Below are 21,368 nucleotides of genomic sequence, written 5' to 3'. Positions count from 1 at the left end.
ACTGTTATTTCTCAGCATTTCCCTTGTATAATTAACATAGCCTATGGCTAGCAGTGTTGCAAGATAGTTATTTGATGTGAAACTGACTTAATGGAACACTCTGTTCCTGGATTCTGTAGCCGGTTATACAAATGTACCTTTCACTGCTAGTTAGAGGGTATTCCTCCAATTGGAAGAGATATCGTTCTGTTACAGAACAGTTAGTCTCAGACCTTTGGGTTATGTCTCAGGGTTGGGGAGGGTTAGGTATTGTTGGGTGCTTCAGACATTTCCACTGTGCTTATGTGAGGTACACCATGGCTGTCACCCATTTTATGCAGGAAGACTACAGGAGAGTACCCATTTTATGAGGATTGTAAAGCACCAACAGTATAATTCCTACTATTGTGGTACTCTTATGGAGCTTAAGCTCCCAATGGTTTGGACATATACTGGAGATGGGCAAACCTAAATTCTGTTTGCTTTCTTGATCTTTGAACTTTCAGCTTTAGGTCTGCTTCATTTTTCTCCCTTGCGGAGGCTGGGGCTGCTATCGTCTACTCTGGCCATTATAGCTTGTCCTCAAATGCATCTGAAGTGAACAAATTTGGATAAATGCAAATTGATCCAAACTGAACCTGTTTGGACGAATTCGATTTCAGAACTACATGGGAGCTCACTGCTGAGAATTGCCCTTCTGTCCTCTAAGCCTACAGAACAAAAAAATTTCCTTATCATAAAATTTGATGTAAGAAAGTACACTTAGGAAAAAGCAGTTAAATACAGCCATACACAAAACCAAAGGAAGGCAAATTACAAACTGTCACGGTGCTAATATTTATCTGTATTGCGGGTGGTACCCACTGATCACAGCACAATGTCTTGTATTCGTTTAACTCCCGTCAAGTTTTTCTCTCGGCAATCGTGCACAAGATGGTTGATGTCTCGGACATGCTCTGAGTCTGCCTCCCGGGATCCTGGCTCAGATGGATGTGAGGAGGCCTGATTGGCAGGTTGATTGAGGTCATGTGCTACGGGGCAGTGCATCACAGAATATGTGACTGGAGGCCTGTTAGAAGAGGGGCTGCTTAAATGCACAGGCGTGCTGGCAGGACTTGAAATGTCAATACCGTTGCTTGTTTCCTGACTGCTAGAGACGGAACCATTCAATTTGGGGCTGCAGACAGGTAGATCAAATGTCCTCTTTCCTTTCAAATCTGTTTTATCATTCTCAGCTGTGCGATCTCTCGGGTCTTTTCCAAAAGTTGCAAAAGTTCTCTTTGAACAGCCATTCTCATAGGGTTCAGAGTCCACACTGGTGGCCTCTATGGACAGTGCAATAACATTTCTGCCATGGTCAGGTGACTTGGCACAGCTTGACACTGCAACCCTTGGCATCCAACATCTGTCTGAGTGCCCTAAGATCCGGCATTCTTCCATGCAGGTAAAGCCTTCATTCTGATCTATGGGTTGAGGGAAGATAATAAAACAACATTATTTACTTGGAAAGAGTAAGCACGTTTATCTTAATGGAGACATAAAAGACTGCAGATACTGGAATCTGGAGTAACAAATAATCTGCTGGAGGAACTCAGCGGGTCGAACAGCATCTGTGGGAGGAAAGGAACTGTCGAAGTTTCTGGTCAAAACCTTGCATCAGGACCCTGTCATCTTTCACTCCTCTTCAGTCCACCAATTACCTTGGACTCCTGTCACACCACTCCCATTCTCTTAATACTGGCCAACTCGCCTTCACTCTTAGTCCTGATGTAGGGCTTCAACCCGAAATGTCAACAATTCCTTTCTTCCCACAGATGCTGCTCCACCCGCTGAGTTCCACCAGCAAATTGTTTGTTGCTCCATTTATCTTAGTGCATTATTCTGGTCAAAGACTTGCTATCTCTTAATGCTGTTCTTTCCTACATTTTGTGATCTGTGACAATTTTACTGAGAATATAATGACCGTTTTGCAATTTTGATAACCATGTCTACGTGAAATGCAGAACCGTGTGCTGCCAGTGATATCGTCAGATTCATCAAGGACCCCGAATTATTTATTTGTTCGCAGATTAAGGTCTTTCAGATGATCTGTTGATTTAGCTAGGATCCGCAAAATGGGAAAATTGATTGATGTATAGCCCACTGCATCCAAGTATGTGGGATAGCATTAGGACAAGTCTGCTGATGCACCAAGCTATTTATTTAGAAAATAACTGGCAGAGACAGGAAGTCGAACAGATTCAACAAAGTTGCACATATCAGCCCTTTGTATTAAGAATATCATTGACTCATACCTTCAGTGTAAAAGGGCCTATAGGAACAGTGGCTGGCTTTTCATTAAGATTGGCTAGATAGAAGAGATAACTGATTTCAGCTGCTCACAGCTGGAAAGATCTTCAACCTAGCTCAAAGGAATGAGATCAAGCCCACCTCCCACTGATGCTAATTAATGATTGCGCTCTGGTATTCACAGTACCCAGGTTTTTGCAAGACCCAAACTGGCCTTGGTTTGAATTTGCAAGCTGCATATTGTATAAGTAGAGAATTCAAAATCTTTCTCAGGCTAGGATTTATCTCCTCCACACATTCCATCTTTTAAGTGTAATAATGCAAATTAAGAAATAATGGGATAATGTTACTCCGACAAAGGTGATTGCCAACAGATTATAGCTACCTTAATTTGGACTAATTAACACCCTTTTTATACACAAATTGTGAAAATTTGAGATAAAGTGGAGTAATCGCCACAACATGCAACCACATGAATGGGAGTAGGCCACTCGCAGAACTAGCTCTACCATTTTAACTTCAAATCTGCATTCCTCAATATCCTTACACTTCGGTTAGTTATCAAGGATGTCTACTTCAGTCTTAAAAGTATTCAAAGACTCTACTTCTATTACCCTTGGTACTCATTTCTCAGTGAAATGGCAACGGCTGACATTTATGCAGCATCAGACGCATACCTGATGATATTATTAAATGTGAAACACTCAGTTCCGCCTGTATCAATCTAAGTTGGAGCCGATAGTTGCAACCTGTAACTGTTGAGAACCATCAGTGTGATGAGCCGGGCAGCCTGCTGATTTGGTGTATTCCTTCCTATTTAAAGGGACACTCTGGTGATATCTGGATACTCGACTGGAGACACAAGAGACTGCAGATGCTGAAACCTAGAGCAAAAAGCAAACCGCTGGAGGAACTCAGCGGGTCAGGCAGCATCAGTAGAGGGAAATTGACAGTTGACGTTTTGGGTCTCGACCTTTCATCTGGACTGGAGGGGAAGCAGTGAGAGAGGGCCTCACAGAACTGCTGTCGAAGAGAGGAGGAAAACTTTAAGATGGGCATACCTTGAAGGGACATCACAGTGAGTAGTAAAATGGAGACACAGAGTCTGCAGACACTGGAATCTGGAACAAAAAAAATTGCTGGAGGAATTCGGCAATCAGGCAGTATCTGTGGAGGGATTTCATCTGGACGGGTCCAGATGAAGGGTTTTGACCCCAAACATTGACCGTTCATTTCCCTCTACAGATGCTGCCTGACCAACTGAGTTCCTCTAGCAGTTTGTTTTTGCACTTGACTGGATATCTTCAGAATGAGTGCAAGCTGCTCAAGCACCTTCTAATATTCATCCAGAATGCTTTTTCCAACGTTTAGCTGTTAGATATTAATGGAATTGGCATCTCAGTGGTGACATTGCTGGCAGCACTCCACCACTGGAGGCATTGTTATGGACTGTATAGATTGTGTGGAGCTTGCTCCCCGAGTGTCTTCACAAATATCATATCCTACCTGCACCTCCCTGATTAATAACCATAGGGTCAGGTTTTCCAAGGCTATCATCAGTGACAGCCAGGAAGGTCTTTAGCAACGCTCCTGTGTCTGGAATACTCTCTCAGTGGAAGTCAAGGTCATGTTGGCTCACAACTTCTTTGCCCCAAGATCTTCCCAGTTGGCCACAGCAAAACACCCAATTTGTTTCCCACCACCGCATAAGAGCGGTTACCTTAGGTGATTTCACCTACTTTAATTTCAGTGAAGGCAGTCTGGGTACTGGGACTTTCCAACACCGTTGTGTTTACAACGAACACAGGCAGCCGATGACTGAACTGTGCCTGTAAAGGCACTCCTTAATAAACTAGATCTTTCCATCAACAGGAAAGGTTTCTATTCCCTTATTGTTCAGGTGGTTGTGTATCACCTGAAGAACTTACTGCTTCCCTGGTTATCCACACTTGTTTGCGTTCCTACCAGAGTAGCTGGGCGTTGATACAAAGAGGGCGTTGATACAAAGTACGAGAATCATTGTGGAAAATGCCACTGGTCTAGCAACAATGAAATTCCAGTGCCTGGGGGACCCAGCTGGTGTCGAGTCTTCAGTCTTGTGTTCTGCATGCTGCGCAATCTATCCATCTGCAAGAAGCAGCTGGTGCTGGAGGAAGACGAGCTGGGAGTCCTCAAGCCTGAGGGTCTGCAGAGCAGCAGGAAGAAGAATGCTACAAACAAGATGTCCCTGCTCAGCAGAGGAGGTAGGCACAGTCCACACGGGAAAAAAGAGAGTCCCTAACAGAGAGACAGTTTTCATAAGGAACCTGCGATAGTCCCCAAAACAAATCAAATGACCATCTCCACTTTCCAATGGTTACCAACAATATAGGACACCAATAGTCAAGCGGAAGAGCGCAGGAGACACTTAGCAAAGCATGTTGGCTTGTAGGTTCTCCTGCTCTGATTCTGGGACATCAATGAGTTAATCCCTGATCCAATACTAAAACAGCTTATTACAGCTCTTTCAAGTGGTCCACAGCTCAATGTGACATTTTTGCGCAAATGTGAAATTTATTTGTGCATTACTTGACTGAGTGGGGATTCTCACACCTGGAGGAGGTTACTGTGGCCACCTTCTGCTCAACTCCCCTTTGGATGGCCATTCAGGTGTCCTGCCCCTTTGCAGTTGAGACCATCCCTCCTGGCCTCCATTTCCGACACTAGAACTTCAGTATTACATTGTGTAAACCTGCACCCTCTCTCCCTCGCCCCTGAAGCTTTCCCTTGGCAGCCAATGTGTTTGTTGCAGCTATCTCGCTGCCATGCCAAGTGTGCATTTGATGGCTGGTGCTCTCCTCTCAACATGGCACATCAGAATGTTAGCAGCTGCAGAAGTTCCAGTTCAGCGCACGTTTCTGAGTGTACATCACCCTAATGGACTTTTCAACCAATGTCACAGTTTCTCCCAGGGACCTGAATGAGCATTACCACTACACACAGCCAGTTTTAGTGCACCACAAAGAGAGACAAATCCAACTTTAAGGCAAATCTCTGAAATGTCATGAGCTCACAGTCTGTAAGGCTCAGTTACAAAGAGGATTGAATTGTTTGAAGTTACCAACAGCTTTGCACCCAGCGTCAACCCATTAACTGCAGCTCTGAAGCTTTCTGTTTCAATATAGATTTGGTAATCCAAAGAACTCAATGTAGTTAGAATGAGTTTTACCATGCAAAATAATTAAAAACTCTCAAACTGTCAGTCCTTGATTAAATTAAACATCTCTCTCAGACCAGAGGCAGCAGCTGAAGGAATGAGAATGTTAAAACTGTGTTACCACCTCCGCCCCCCCATGACACCTCTCTCCACCCACCACACTGTGGGCAGAGGAAACAGTTGTAGCACAGAATGAATACCTGAGATGCCATTTGAGGTGCAATGGGAAAGGTAAGGGGTTACAAGAGAGAGAAGCCAAGAGGTGGTCAGGGTAGTGGTGGTGGGGGTGGCGCTGTGGAGTAATAGAAATCTGATCATCATTCAGGGATTGGGAAGGAGAATGAAGAATCTGGAATTGGAAAGATAAGGTAGGGAGGGAAGATTGGGGACTTGAAAAGTAGGGGTCAGTCGAAGATTGCAAGAGTTTGGATTGGTCAAGGATTGAATGGGTGGGGATCTGGCAGGGACTGGAATAGTAAGTAAGATAAGATAAGATATTTATTTATTATTCACATGTACATCGAAACACACAGTGAAATGCATCTTTTTGCGTTACTGAGAATGTGCTGGGGGCAGCCCGCGATTCTGTGTGCCATTCTGCCGGCGCCAAGATAGCATGCCCACATCTTCTAACCTGTATGTCTTTGGAATGTGGGAGGAAACCAGAGCACCCGGAGGAAACCCACGCTGACACGGGGAGAACATACAAACTCCTTACAGACAGCGGCGGAATTGAACCCGGGTCACTGCCGCTGCAATAGTGTTACGCTAACTGCTACGCTGGGGATCGGTCCAAGATTGGAAGGTTGTGGGTCAATCTGTAAAGTGGGTAGAGGTGTTGTAGTAGGAGGTTGGTGGATGAGTTTGGGTGAGAGAGTTGAAGAGTTAGGGCATTGCTATTTGACGAGAAGAGGCAGCAGATTGGCAATTGGGGTGAGGGGCTGGTCAACAGATGGGTAGTTGGGGTGGGTGATTTGTGAGACCATTAATTTGGGGAGGAGTGGGTGTCAAGAGTGTTGGAGTTGGTGGTAGTGATGTCAGGGGATTAGTAGTTGGTGAAGACAGATGTTTGAGGCTCATGAGATGTGGTGGGAGAGGGACCTTCCATCCTGGTATCTGGGATGGGGGCCGGGGGTTTCCTGTGTATGGGGGAATGGGGTGTGGTACAACAGTGGTGGGTAGGTGTAGTGCTTAAAGGGAACGTACTTGAAGAGGGCTCCCAGAATTGGACCCTACACATTGGGCAATGCTGTCACAGCCCTCAAATGTGGTACGAAGGTTTGCTTCTGCATGAGTGGCTGTGGGATGGCATGTGCATGGTGAAAGAACCTGGAAAAGGCACTGCATGCCTCACACATTCACATAAACCTCTAGGCATTGGCACACCCAACCCACAAAAGGGAAATCACGCACTCCATACAATGCAGTCAGTCTCCAATTTTACTCTTAAGTTTAATTGTTCATTAATTATGTCATCTATAATCATGTCATCTATAAAATGAGACTCTGCATTCCCATAGCTAGGTAACCTTCTTTCAGTTTGGATTGGTCCCAGTAACGCACTGAGATGAGAAGAATGATTGATGTGGTGTTTCAGTTATTGATATTCAATAACAATAATTACGCAACAATGGAACACTACCGCTGAAACAGTCCAAACATTTTGCATTCCCACACATGGCACCTGGAGGAAGTAAGATGGAATACCACTACACAACAATGCCTTTCTCTACAGCTCCTTGAGTACTATGAAAGGCAAAAATTCTTGTTCTGATGAAGGGTCATTGATCTCAAATGTTTACTCTATTTTTCTCTCCATAGCCACTGCCTGAACCACTGAGTATTTCTAGCACTTTCAGTTTTTACTCTTGGTATACTGTGTTCAGTGCCCAACCTTGCAAACACACTGGAGGGTCATCTGACCACGAATGACCATTAAACCATATGGAATAATGTATCAAAACATCCCTACAGGCAACTTTCCCACTGGAAGCATTATAACATAAAATTACTCTTATTGCAAAAATAGAGAGACACAAATCCACAACCAGCTTTCTAAATATATCCTTAAATTGTGTTAAAAAATAATCAACCACATTAGGAACTTTAGTGAATTCACGTGCACGATAAAACTGTTGAGACATCAGGGACATTATTATTAATTCCTTGAAAGAAATATTTTAGAATGACATATTGATATATGTCACCATATGTATTATAAATAAAGAGAATACTGATATTCAGAATACATTATGGATGACTTAAACTGATTCTCACAAATTAACAAAATATATGTTTCAATCTGGATTGTTTATGTGACAAACTGCATGCAACAATAGGTCTAATTAAAACACCGCTACATGAGAGCTAGCATAAAGAATGAGGCTTAATGACTCAGGCCATTAAGCATGAAAGCAAATTGTAAGTTGTGGGCTGTCACTTAAACCACTGGAGAAGTTGCATTCTTGAACAAACTCTTCACCCTCTCTAAATATGTTCTCACAATCTCCGTGAAACTGGTAGTGATTAATCCATCATAAATTTGATATCCATTACTTAAACACTGGAAAGTAAAATATGATCTTGTACCTGATAAGGGGTACTCACTGAAAACAAAGTTTTATTAAGTTAGAAAGATCCTATAAATTTCAGAAAGCCATAGGGATCCTCCAACACAAAAAAGTAACTGCTTGCACCGGGAATGTAATCTGATGGAAGAAGGCACTATCCAAGCCTGAAAGGAAGAACCAGTTTAGGCAAAGGTTTCAAGATGTTTCTTCAGGTCCATTTTACACACGGCAGCAAGTTGTGGGAAAAAGTGACTGAATGATACAAATGGTTTGCTTATGTAGCATCTGGTAGGAATATTCATGGAGCTATTGCTCCTGGATATAACATTAGCAAACAAAAGTAGTCACTGTGGATTCTCTTGAGATATTTTAAGATACCCTACAAACATTTCAGAAAGGTACCATACTTGATAAATTAAAAATACGCTTTGTATAATTCAAAGTACTTCACAACTTTTCAGATAGGATTATGAAACATATATTAAAATGCACTGAATGAATGTTAATGCGATTATGTGGTTAAATAATATGCTAGGCTAGTTATGAGACTTCCTATTCAAGTTAGGAACCTTTATGTGATGTGGTTGAACCATTTGGAACAGGAAGAATAGGCTGGTAAGTAAGAGAGAAAAGGAACAAATTTTTTCCTTTTCTTGATTAAGGGATACCATTCCATTGTTTTCCTGGTAAGACCACCAAATGGTTTAACTCAGAAAAGTTGGCATCCCTTTATGGGCAGACAACAGGCTTCGCAGGCTGGGATTATCATTTATATCTAAAAAAAACTGTCAGAACAGGCATGGTCTAATGAACAGAAGTGTTAGAGTATTATGCATATGAGAAGATTCCTGAGAAGCATGATTAAGGTTCATTTGTTATGAACCTTTGTAGGTGTGCAGCTACATAGAAAAACAGCTATCAAACAGACACTGTTACCATAGAGACAAGATGCCTCCACTGTTCAAAGTTTGTTGCTTACATGCAGTACCCACACAATCTGGGAGCGCCATTATTTTCAACTATTGACTGGTCACCCTGGCACCGCCCAACTAATCAAATTACAAATCTTTTTAAATGCAGATCAAGCTTTAATGATGTCATTATGTGGCTTCCCTCTCAGGCTGATTTAGTGGGAAGAGAAGCTGGGACTAAAACAAACTCGAAAAAATGAGCAGATTTTCTGCTCTGGAAAAAATGAGCTGATTGTGATCAGGAATACTTTTCTTGGTCCCGCAGGGGAATGTTTATATCTCCTCTGCTCTGGGTCTCCTGCCACCTCTCCTGATCACAGGATCCCACTGAGCCCTGACCCACCTACTCACCTCAATGCTGCAAACAGATCTCTTAGGTCTCTGCTGGCCACCTTCTATTGCTTGATGACCCACTCTCTTCCAGTGCTGCTTCCACTTTGTTTGGGGGAAACAGCAAAAGGAGGAAAAATGGGACAGAGAGGGTAAAATCTCTCAGGCCTCTTACTACTGAGACAGAAGACACCGCAGATGCTGGAATCTGGTGCAACAAACAAGATGCCAGAGGAACTCAATGAGTCGGGCAGCGTCTGTGGAGGGAAATGAGAATGTTGATATTTTGGGTTGAAAACCTTCACCTGGACTGAAAACTAGAGGGGAGATAGCCCCTGTAAAAAGAGGAAGAGGTGGAGCAAGAACTAGCAAGTGATAGGTGGATCCAGGTGAGGAGAGAAGGGAGGTGGGGTGGGCAGATGGGACCTGTAGGGGGGATGGACCTGTGTGTGGGTGTGGTGGTGGACAGATGGAGTGGGTGGAGGAGGGGGGGAAAGAAACAGTGTGATGGGGTGGTGCTGGGGTGAGTGTGGGAAGAACTGGGTAGATGCCCACCTCACCTTCCTTATTTGGTTCCATTGTCCACCCTTCTTTCCCATCAGATTGCATCATCTACAGCCCTTTGTTGCCTCTACCTGTCACCTCCCAGCCTCTGTCGCTATTTCCACCCTCCCCTCCTCCATCTGCCAATCACACCCTTTCACCTGGATCCACCTATCACTTGCTAGCTCTTGCTCCACCCCTTCCCTTCACCTTTTCACACTGGCTATCACCCTTCTACCTTTCAGTTCAGATGAAGGGTCTCGACCCGAAGCGTCGACTGTCCATTTCCCTCCACAGATGCTGTCTGACCTGCTGAGTCCTCCAGTATCTTGTTTGTTGCTCTTACCACTGAGGTCTGGATGTTTGTTGCCAGCGCAAGCACTTGGCCTGCGCTAAAATTCAGGGCTTTGCCTCATTATGGGCTAAATCACTATTAGATAAGCAGTTAAACACTTAAAGGAGAAACTTGCTTCAATAATCCTATGCTTGGTGCATGAATGAATACACTGTAAAGATATATGTGTTAATAATTATAATTATCTATAACAATCCACTCATTCAATTAACAGTGAAACATATGGAAACCTAAAATGTTCTTTGGAAGTGGAATATGATGTGAACTGATCAGCATTAGTGTAAAGGAATACATTTGTACTGATCTCTTTTATGTGAATAACTCCTGATAGTCAAGAGCATAGATACTGCAAAGCCCCAGTTGAAATACTCGTTTGAATAATGTTCACATCAAACATACAAGTAATTGTAAGACAATTAACAGAATAATTGATTTAATAATAACATCTCATTACAAGTGACCCAGTACCAGAGGTACACTACTCCACTCATGCATGACACATTCAGTTACTAAGCTTCGCCAAGAGACTATCAATCATGATACTGTATTTTTTTTAAATGACAATAAAAACATTACTTGCTGTCTACTTTTCAAGTGCTTTTGTGAACAGACATTGAACCTGGGAGATTTATTATGCAGATGATGTGCTAATTTTTAATCATGAGGACAGGTTTTTAGAGAGATGTTAAGTGGAGGTGAGCTGCCTCCTTTCAGAGGGAAGAGTACCTAAGATTTGACGTGGGATACTACCTGGCTACACTGTGGCCCTTCCATGTCCTACCTGTAGCACTCCTACACTACTGAAGTTGGACTAACAGGAGGATTATACAAAAATAGGAGAGAATATTCTTCAAATTGTTCCTGAATGCTGCCAGTGACAGAAGTATGAACTGAGCCTTTGTCACTCTTCAAACACTTGCATTTCTAACTACATAATAACTGGAACTCTCAAAGTTGAGAACAAGTTGTGAAAAATTTTGTAATAGATATATTCATCTTTGTCATATTTTGGGTGCATCTTCCTACGATTCTCCAAGGTCCATGATTTTTTTTTGAATTACATTTTATCTTGGATTCTCATAACCTTTCTGAATAGAGATCTGAATTATAGATACACTTCTTCCCAAGCAGACACTCTTTGTCTGTGCTGCACTGCAGAGTCATTATCATCAATGTCAGTTCTGCACTGCTATTATAATGGTGAATACACTATGGGATCAGTAAATGCCAGTAAAATCAGTAAGCTTGTAGTGATGTAGAAAGTAATATTTTGGGTCACAGTTTATGAATAATTTGAGATGTAATATGTACCAGACATTGTATACTTGGGGGATATAGATGACTTTGAGCCCATAACACTTCAAATGCTTCATCACTGAGGGCAAAATTTGTTTACACAGGATAGACATAAAATGCTTTGTCACAAGGAATAATTGAAGTTGATATTATTGCAACTTTTAAAGGAAATTTGGAAGCATTTTTGAAAGACACAAAGCTCCATGGAAAGTTGGTTTTTAATTGATTATAGAAAGAGCCATCACAGATACATGTGGGGTGAATGGCCTCCTTCAGTACTGCAAGCCTCAGTGCCTTAATACTACTGTGGACTAATTGCTATAATTAACCAAAAACTCTATCATTATTGCATTACTGTGCCTTGCCAGAATGGGAGAAGAACAACCAGAATGACTGCTGTGTTTTACTGTCTGGCAAATCCTGTATTCTAATTCTGAAAATGCAAGAATGCACAAATGCCAAGAAGAGATGATAAGCAGCTACCATAGTTACTTTAAACTTTATTTATATAACAGGGTAACAGGCCCTTCCGGCCCAACAAGCCCGCGCCGTCCAATTACACCCATGTTAACCTACTAACCCGTATGTCTTTGGAATGTGGGAGGCAACCAGAGCACCCGGAGGAAACCCACGCAGTCACAGGGAGAACGTACAAACTCCTTACAGACAGCGGCGGGAACTGAACCCCGATTGCTGGCACTGTAATAGCGTTACACTAACCTCACTCCATTTTTTCCACACCTCTGTGGCTGAGACAGAAAGACACTTAATTTATATGACAGGTCAAATTCAGTTTGAGTCGATTGATCTGTACTGAATTCGATCTCTCCCGGCATTGGCATTGTACCTTGGACCTGAAAGAGTCGACTGGTTGAAAAATATCAAACCACTGTCTGCTGCACGTACTGTCCTTTGTAGTAGGGCTGAAAACCAATGGGAATTCATGGCTTGCCTTTTCTGTATCATTGTAATTTGTGGAGTTTAGAAGTGCCAATAGGTGACAGGCAACTCTGTGGCAGTAGTGGATGGAAACCATCTGCCAGATTTACACAACACTTTTAACTAAAAGTGACAAATTCACCAGGGAGATATGATGGGAATAGTAGAATATTTTATTCCAGAAGTAAGACCAGCTATGCAATTCATGTGTGATAAACGATGAGTACTTTACAAAGGTCAACCTCACAACTCAAATAAAACAGGTAATCAATTGTATTTTCTCCTAACACCAGGGGTAAAAAGTGCGCAGAATAGGGAATGACCACTGCTGAGATTTACAGCACAGCCATCACTATACTAGGTTTCAAGATAGAAAAGAGTTTCCTCTTTCTAACAACTATAATGAAGTTCTTAAGTGTAATGTATTTAATCGGTCCACTTCTAATTGAGCACAAGTTTGCAACAGCACAGAACAGTCCACAATCCAGCAATTAGTAATAGATTATGGAATTCATTCACAACTGGGTAACTGGAGAAAATTAAATGAGTCAATCAATAGTTAGCGAGTTCAGCGAATAAGCTTAAGATATAGGGAATTCCCAAACTCGTTAGTTACAACTGAACCAGAAATGCATGATGTATACACAAAAATGGGAAACTGATCTACCAGGATGGTTAATAGTCCAATAAATGCAGAATTATATCCAATATATAAAGTAGTAAAAACAGAAATTCAGTGACCTAGAAATTCAAGTGCCAAACAGATGTATTTTACGTAGAATGCAATTGATCTCAAGCACAAGATCAATTGCAAAATAATTGGTATTGCGATGTGAAACAGAATCAATGACCTCTATTCAAATGACTTCTTCATGGATGGAGGGTGTTGGGCACAGGTGAATAAACCACAATGGCTTCAACCACAAAAACAGGACTCAAAGAAAGGATGAAGCCCTGATAAGGTGAGCTACCATTGGAGAGTCTGTCACTGAAGTCAGCTGTCGAATGTTCACTGAAAGACAAGATGCCTCTTTGGTCAGGGTAAAGCCTTCTTGCTTTGTACGGGCTGAGAACTTACTCTAATGATGCTTCCCTTGAATGTACACCTCCATCATCACAATGCCTGAAACATGGGGTGCCCACTCCTATCTCCTTCCATTCTTGGAATTTGGGCATTCCAATTCAGGAGCACAAGGTGAAGTTTTAGAAGATTCAGCCATGGTGAATGCAGATAGGTCAGCACTCCTTGCACAACTCTTGAAATTGTATCTTGGAGCCATAAAGCATGTAAATAGGTCCTTCAGTCCACCAAGTCCAGGCTGACTGTCAAGCATCCATCTACATGAATTCCATTTTATTCTCCCCACATTTCTGTCAACTCCCCCCAGATTCTACCACTCACCTACACGCAAGGGGCAGTTTACCCACCAACCTGCATGTCCGTGGAATGTGAGAGAAAACCAGACAACTGGGAGGAAACCCATGTCATCACAGGGAAAACGTGTAAACTCCACACAGATAGCATTGGAGGTCAGGAGTGAACCTGAGTTGCTGGAGTTGTGAGGTAGCAACTCCACTGTGACACTATACATAGCTAATATGGCATAATCGCAAAGATGGTCCAGAATCTGTGAAGACTCCTTGCATGTTGCACACATAAAGATAACCTACCATCCCTCAATACCATAAGAAGTTTATAAAGCTATGAGAAGCATAGATAGACAGTCAGTAGCTTTCTCCCAGGGTCAAAATGTCTATTAACAGAGGGCATGCATTCAAGGTGAAAGTTCAAAGGAGATGGGCAGGGCAAGTTTTTTTTAGACAGAGACCGCTGGGTGCCTGGAATGCGCTGCCAGGGGTGGTGGTGGAGGCAGATACAACAGTGCTTAAGAGGCTCTTAAATAGGCACATGAATATGCAGAGAATGGAAGGATATGGACCATATGCAGACAGAAGGGATTAGGTGTCATTAACTTCATCAGTTCGGCACAACATCATGGGCCGAAGGGCCTGTTCCTGCGCTGTACTTTTCTATGTTCCAAGAATCGGGCATCACTCCAAGGAGCAGTGCCATTGTAGCCTGCATTCCTATGCATTATACAATCATTAGCCGAATAACAATTTGGATAATGGAAACTTGATTGAAAAGATAAGATACTCACATGTACATCGAAACACACCTCCAATCCCCTCCAATGTTTGGTATTTAGAACAGAATTAGGCTGCTTAGCCCTCAAGCCCCCTCTGCTATTCACCAAGATCATGGTTGATCTGCATCTTAACTCCATTTATCCACTGACCCACTGTTTCCATTTTGCTTAGAACCCTTGTCTAACATAGATCAATCAGTTTTGAAAGTTCCTACTAGCCTAACCCAGACAATCATTTTGGAGGAGAGTTTTTCCTGATTTCTACTACCTTTTGTATGAAGAGCACATCCTGAAATCAGCACTGAATAGAGTCATAGAGTACTACATCACAGAAACAGGTCCTTTGGTCCATCTAGTCCATGCCGCCTGATCTCCTACCCAGTCCCATCTATCTGCACCCAGACCACATCCCTCCAAACTCCTCCCATCCATGTAGCTATCCAAACTTCTCTTAAATGTTACAATTGAACCTGCATCCACCACTTCCGCTGGCAGCTCGTTCCACACTCACACCACCCCCTGAGTGAAGAAGTTTCCCCTCAGATTCCCCTTAAATATTTCACCTTTTGCCCTAAAGCTATGTCCTCTAGTTCTGGTCTCACTCAACCTTAGGAGAAAAAGCCTGCATACATTCACCCTATCTATACCCCTCATAATTTTGTACACCTTCATAAGATCTCCCATCATTCTCCTGCGCTCCAGGGAATAAAGTCCTAACCTACTCAACCTTTCCCTATAACTCAGGTCCTCAAGTCCCAGCCACATTGTTGTAAACGTTCTCTCCACTCTTTCAAACTTATTGATATCTTTTCTGTAGGTAGGTGACCAGAACTGCACACAATACTCTAAGTTCGACCTCACCAACGTCTTGTACAACTTCAACATAACATCCCAACTCCTGTGCTCAGTGCCCTGACCTATGAAGGTCAAAATGCCAAAAGCTCTCTTTACGATCCTATCTACCTGTGACGCCACTTTCAAGGAACTATGGATCTGTATTCCCCAGTCTCTCTGTTCTACCACATACCTTAGAGCCCTACCATTCACTATGTAAGTTTTTCTCTGGTTTGTCCTCCCAAAGTGCATCAATTCACATCTATCTGCATTAAATTCCATCTGCCAGTTTTCAGCCCATTTACCTAGCTGGTCCAGATCACTTTGCAAGCTTTGAAAGCCTTCCTCACAGTCCACTACGCCCCCAGTCTCGGTGTCATTTGCAAATTTGCTGATCCAGTTTACCACATTATCATCTAAATCATTAATACAGAAGATAAACAACAACGGACCCAGCACTGATCCCTGAGGCACACCTCTAGACACAGGCCTCCAATCAGAGAGACAACCATTCAGTACCACTCTCTGGCTTCTCCCGCTAACCCAATGTTGAATCCAGCTTTAATCATAATGTTGTCTCTTGTTCTCAATTTTCTCACCAGGGGAAATAATTTCATTCAATCTGCCCTAAGAAATCCCTTTAATCATCCACAATACTTTGGGCAATGTTGTTAATGTATTGAGTACTTCTCCAAGCATGACATTTGAATGATATAATACAAACATCCTCTATTTATTTCACATTGCTCAGAAAATTAAATAATCCACTGTCACATTCCACCTAACAACAATTTGCAGATTCTAGTCTCAAGTGTGAAGGACTTCAGAAGTCTAATCACGTTGGTGTATAAACAGACACGTTTATTTCTCCCTGCTATTTTTTTTCAGAAGGCTGAAGGAGTGATTAAATGGGCTATGCCAAGAAAGATTTGCAAACTATCTTTTTTCCCTGTGGTTGATAGAATTCCTCATTCAATCATAATCTTGATAAAACGCACAGTAATTTCTTACCAAGATGTGCACATATTGTGACACAGTAATGGTGTTAAAAATCATATGTTTAAATAGCTAAGCACTTCTTAATTTATTCCATGTGGCCAAAATTGGGCAGCTGTAACATCACTACACTAATACTAACAGCGTTAACATGAATGAGTGAATGTCACTACAAGTTGCTGTAGTGGGGCATCTCACATGGAAAGTGATGTCGACATGACTTCTCACTCTATTGTTCGCATGATTTTATTGTTTGCTGTAAACATTTCGAATTAGCAATGGCAAGCGTTGTAAGTTCATTGTTATGATTCTATCGGTCTCTGGTCCCTTCCAAACAAAATTTCTTTGATTAAAAATTATCAGCTGTGTTTCAAACAGGTTATGATCCTTTGTTTCCTGTCAGCACTGAGATGCCCTAAGATCAGTCTGTGAGAAGCCGAGAAAACTCATCATCAAATATACCATTAAAGACAAGCTGAGCTATCAGTTAGGGCTAGGGATTTGAAAGAGTGATCACACACTTTCAAGCAGAAAGTTTCATGAATTATGCATGACAATGAATGGGCAGCCAAAGCCTGGTCACTGCCGTAAAGTACTAATGATGTTCCATCATTTTGGTTGCCTCTTTACAATGGGAGAAGGAATGCTGAGAATGTTAGCAATGATGATGGGCTTAGCTTGTGCCTGTGTGTTCCTCAATTGCCTGCAATAAATTGTTTTAAAATGACAATTAAAATTTCTTTAGCAAGTGCAGTAGAAGATCTCAGTTAATATAAACCAGTTATATAGAAATTGTTGGAGTCTCAAATTCATATTTTAAATGATTCAAATCCTCTACAGCAAAGGTTGCAGATTATTTTCTTTACATTGATTTAATAGGTTTGTAAAATATTAAAATAATTTCAATAGTAATTTTCTGCACACAAAAACTGGAACCTGGAGTTACGTCAAATCGATGTACTTGTCTGCTCCTTATGAGCCCTGACATTATTTGTCTGTTTCGCCTGTGGCTTAGTGCTGGCACTCAACGCAGACGTAAGGATGTTGGTTCAAGTCCCACTCCAGGGACTTGTGCAGAAAATCTAAACTGACTCTCTAGAGTAGTTCAGAGGGAGACCTTCAATGCTATTTTTGGTATTTAATCGGAACGCGCAGTTTCCCTCCAAGGTGGATGTTAAACATCCACAGTGGTAATGTGAAGATCCCTGGTGTCAGAGCAAATATTTGTTCCTCTTCCAAAATCACTAAAACAGGCTCTCTGGTCACTAATGCCCAATCTGTGCAAAGTTGCTGTATCCAAACAATGCAACAGTGGAAGTATTAGCTGTTAAATGCTTTTTGACATCCTTTTTTATTGTGAAGGTGCTATGCAAATGCACATCCTTTTTGCACTCGATGGGAACATATTTTTTCAATTTCTATCAACATCAATATTGGTCAGTGGCACTCATATTCTCACAGCTAAATGTGCCCTGGATTCAACACAGCCATGCAACAGGTTCCACAGCAGCTGAGTGACAGATGCCAGTTGCACCCATCACAGTGCAGTCCAGTGGTGGTGTCTGCACATCACACTGAGGATCCGCCTCCTTGATCCTGTGCCAACTAATCTGGCATTCCTTCTTCCTTTGAATGGGAATTCCTGACCCAGAAATCAGTTTACCTTTTTACAATTTATATTAGTTTAATAGTTTTAACTAGTTATTGTTGTTTACTCCTTTTAATTACTAATTTTTCTTTGTTTACTCATTCAAAACAATTTTATTAGTTTTATGCGGCTCCATGTATCAGGTAGTTTTAAAAACTCTTCCAAAACCTTACAGGTTCGGACAGAAGGCAAGGCTCTGCTCAGACCTTGCGAGGTGTGGCTGCTGGATTCACACACTTGTACCAGGTTGGTACAGTCATGGAGACAGCAGGTTGGTAAGTCTGATGCAGGCCAAGTTTTACGATTTGGCCCATTAAACCTGCTTACTTCATGACTGCAACCAGTTTTGTCCACTATGCAAATTGTGTTGCTGTGTCCGGTTTTAAAATCCTTCAGATACCCAACACATCTGTCATTTGAATTGTGTGGAGCTTGTCAAACAAGATGGATGGATTAACTTTTAATTTTACATCTATGCTGCATCTCAAAAAATATAGTTCATGGTAAATAATCAAATAAAAATCTCTGATATACATGGTATGTCAGACCTGTCACCGTATAGCATAAAGTATTTTAATTGGATATTATGGTAAAAAGTATTTTTAAATTTTCAAACTGGAAATACATCAGGTTTCTTCCTCAAGAAAAGTGAGTTTGCATATCAAGACTACTTTTTATGTATTTACACCTGTCCTCTATTATGATAGGAGTGTGGACATCACGAAACAGGAAATATGGACATCAGGAAACAGACTGCCTACGTTAAAACTACACTATTTAAATAAATTCTGTTACCTCACTCACTGTACTTCAGTCACAAATTTAACTTGATTCTTTTCTCCAACATGCAAAATTTTCAAGCAAGATCCTTATTCCCACATTACAAATTTCATCCCCACCTCCCCTTTTGTCAGCACTATTCAGGACAAATACATTCCTGTCACAGTGTCAATGCCATGGTCTCCTTCCCCTTCCCAACTCAGCATTCTTTCTGTCCTTTACTCCCTACCCCATTCATTCCACCCTCATATCATTTGGACAAAGACAGCGAAACTCTGGGACTACTCAATGCAGAGAACTCTGTAAACATTAATTTAAGAATCTGAATGCCTTGAAAGAAAGGGAAGAGCACCAAAATACATGAACAATACCTTTACATAAAAGTTGCAAACAGAACAATTCCTTTTCCCTGAACGTTTTACCCTTTTGAAAAAAACAGAGAACACATTATTTCTGTGTAAAAGAGAGAAGAGATTACTTGGTCCACTGGATCGATTCCTTAGAGATTAAATCTACTGAGAACACTTCAACTTTGCCCAAAATGCATCGTCAGTCAGAATTGCCTACATGGTTGCTTCCTGGTTTCTGTTCTTTCAAGGCTGTTGAACAGACTGAAAAGGACTTCACGGGCTGGCCATCAGTTTGATCTGCAATGGCTTACTGCTCGGATCATCACTGAATAAATTACTGTAGCATCTTCCTTATGTCTGGCAGGAGGATGGGACCCAAAGTGGTAGTCGAACAGATAAGAAAGTTGAAATAAATAGAGTTTAGAGCAAACAAGTCCAGTAGGCAGGATAGGGAAGGACAGGGCGGCACAGTTGCGTAGGGGTTCGCATAACGCTATTACAGCACCAGCGATCTGGGTTCAATTCCCGCATCTGTCTGTAAGGAGTTTGTATGTTCTCCCCGTGACTGCGTGGGTTTCCTCTGGGTGCACTGGTTTCCTCCCACATTCCAAAGATGTACAGGTTAGTAGGTTAACATGGTGTAATTGGGTAGCGCGGGTTCGTTGGGCCGGAAGAGCCTTTTACGATGCTGTATAAATAAAGGACAGGGAGTGTGGACGGTCTAATAGGCGAACTGTATTTAATGCAAGAAGACTCACAGGTAAGGCAGATGAACTCAGAGCATGGGTCAGCACACGGGAATGTGATATCAAAGTTATTATGGAAAACTGAGTACATAGTTGAGTCCTCTGTTGTTTGTCATATATATTAATGATTTGAGTGAGAATGTAGATGGAATGATTGGTAAGTTTGTAGAAGCCACTAACATTGGGGGTATAGTGGATAGTGAAGAACACTGTTTAAGGGTACAACAGGATATAGATCAACTGGGAAAGTGGGCAAAGAAATGGCAGATGGGATTTGTGTGAGGTGATGCATTTTGGGAAGTTAAACCATGGCAGGACATATACAGTGAATGGCAGGGCCCTGGGGGTGTGTCATTGAACAGACAGACTTTCAGGTACAAGTACATAGTTCCCTGAATATGGGAACACAGATAGACAGCACAGTGCTTACCTTCATTGGCTGAAGTATTGAACATAACAGTTGGGAAGGCATGTATAAAACACTGATTAGGCTGTACTTGGGAGTACTGTATGCAGTTCTGGTCACAACACTATAGTAAGGATGTGGTTAAGCGAGTAAGAGTGTACTAACTCAATGTAACTGCACTGTGTAATGAATTGACCTGTACAATCGGTATGCAAGACAAGTTTTTCACTGTACCTCGGTACAAGTGACAATAATAAACCAATACCACTACCAAAAAAGATTCACAAGGATGTTACCTGGATTGGAGGGCTTGAGTTCTCAGGAGAGATTGGATAGGGTGGGTCTGTTTTCCCTGGAGCAAAGGAGGCAGAGAGGTGACATGATAGAGGTGTACAAAATTGTGAGAGGCAAAGATAAGATAGATAGCTAGTGTCTGTTTACTGAGGTGGGGTGTTTAAAACTAGACGGCATAGGTTTAAAGTGTGTGGAAGGAGGTTCAAAGGGGATCTGAGAGGTAAATTATTCACACACAGAGTAGTTGGTATCTAGAATGAGCTGCCAGAGAAGATGATGGAGGCAGGAACAGTAACAACATTTAATAAGCATCTTGATAGTTAATGCTCATGGTAAACTTTCTTGTAAAAATTGTGTATAATTTATGTTCTTCTTGTGAATACTGCTTATATGATGCTTTGTGCCTGTGATGCTGCTGCAAGTAAGTTTTCCATTGCACCTGTGCAATGCAATGTACTTGTATATATGACAATAAACTCAACTTTGACTTTGAAATTGAAAGGAATATGAAATTAATGCAGGCAGGTGGGTTTAGTATAGATAGGCAACATAGACATGGTGGGCTGAAGGGCCTGTTTCTATGCTGTACAACTCTATGACTCTGTGACAAAAATGCATCCTTGAGTGAGGAAACAAATGATTCTCTGATGAATGATAAGATTGTTTTTGTGCTGATCAGAATGGATTATAGCAGCA

The 21,368-nt window shown here is 41.8% G+C and overlaps 1 protein-coding gene across 2 annotated transcripts in view; it reads right to left on the bottom strand.

Moving 5' to 3' along the window:
• Positions 1–754: 754 nt before the first annotated feature.
• Positions 755–21,368, bottom strand: part of pcdh19 (protocadherin 19) — a 123,316-nt gene continuing 102,702 nt past the window's right edge. For both annotated transcript variants that reach the window (XM_052021681.1, XM_052021682.1), the window contains exon 4: positions 755–1,442. In XM_052021681.1, coding sequence (XP_051877641.1) covers positions 847–1,442 — 596 coding nt within the window. In that variant the 3' untranslated portion in view covers positions 755–846. The remainder of the gene's footprint in view (positions 1,443–21,368) is intronic.

This window comes from Pristis pectinata, chromosome 8, assembly GCF_009764475.1.
Source record: "Pristis pectinata isolate sPriPec2 chromosome 8, sPriPec2.1.pri, whole genome shotgun sequence".
Lineage (NCBI taxonomy): Eukaryota > Metazoa > Chordata > Chondrichthyes > Rhinopristiformes > Pristidae > Pristis > Pristis pectinata.
This window is presented reverse-complemented; position numbering and strand designations above follow the sequence as displayed.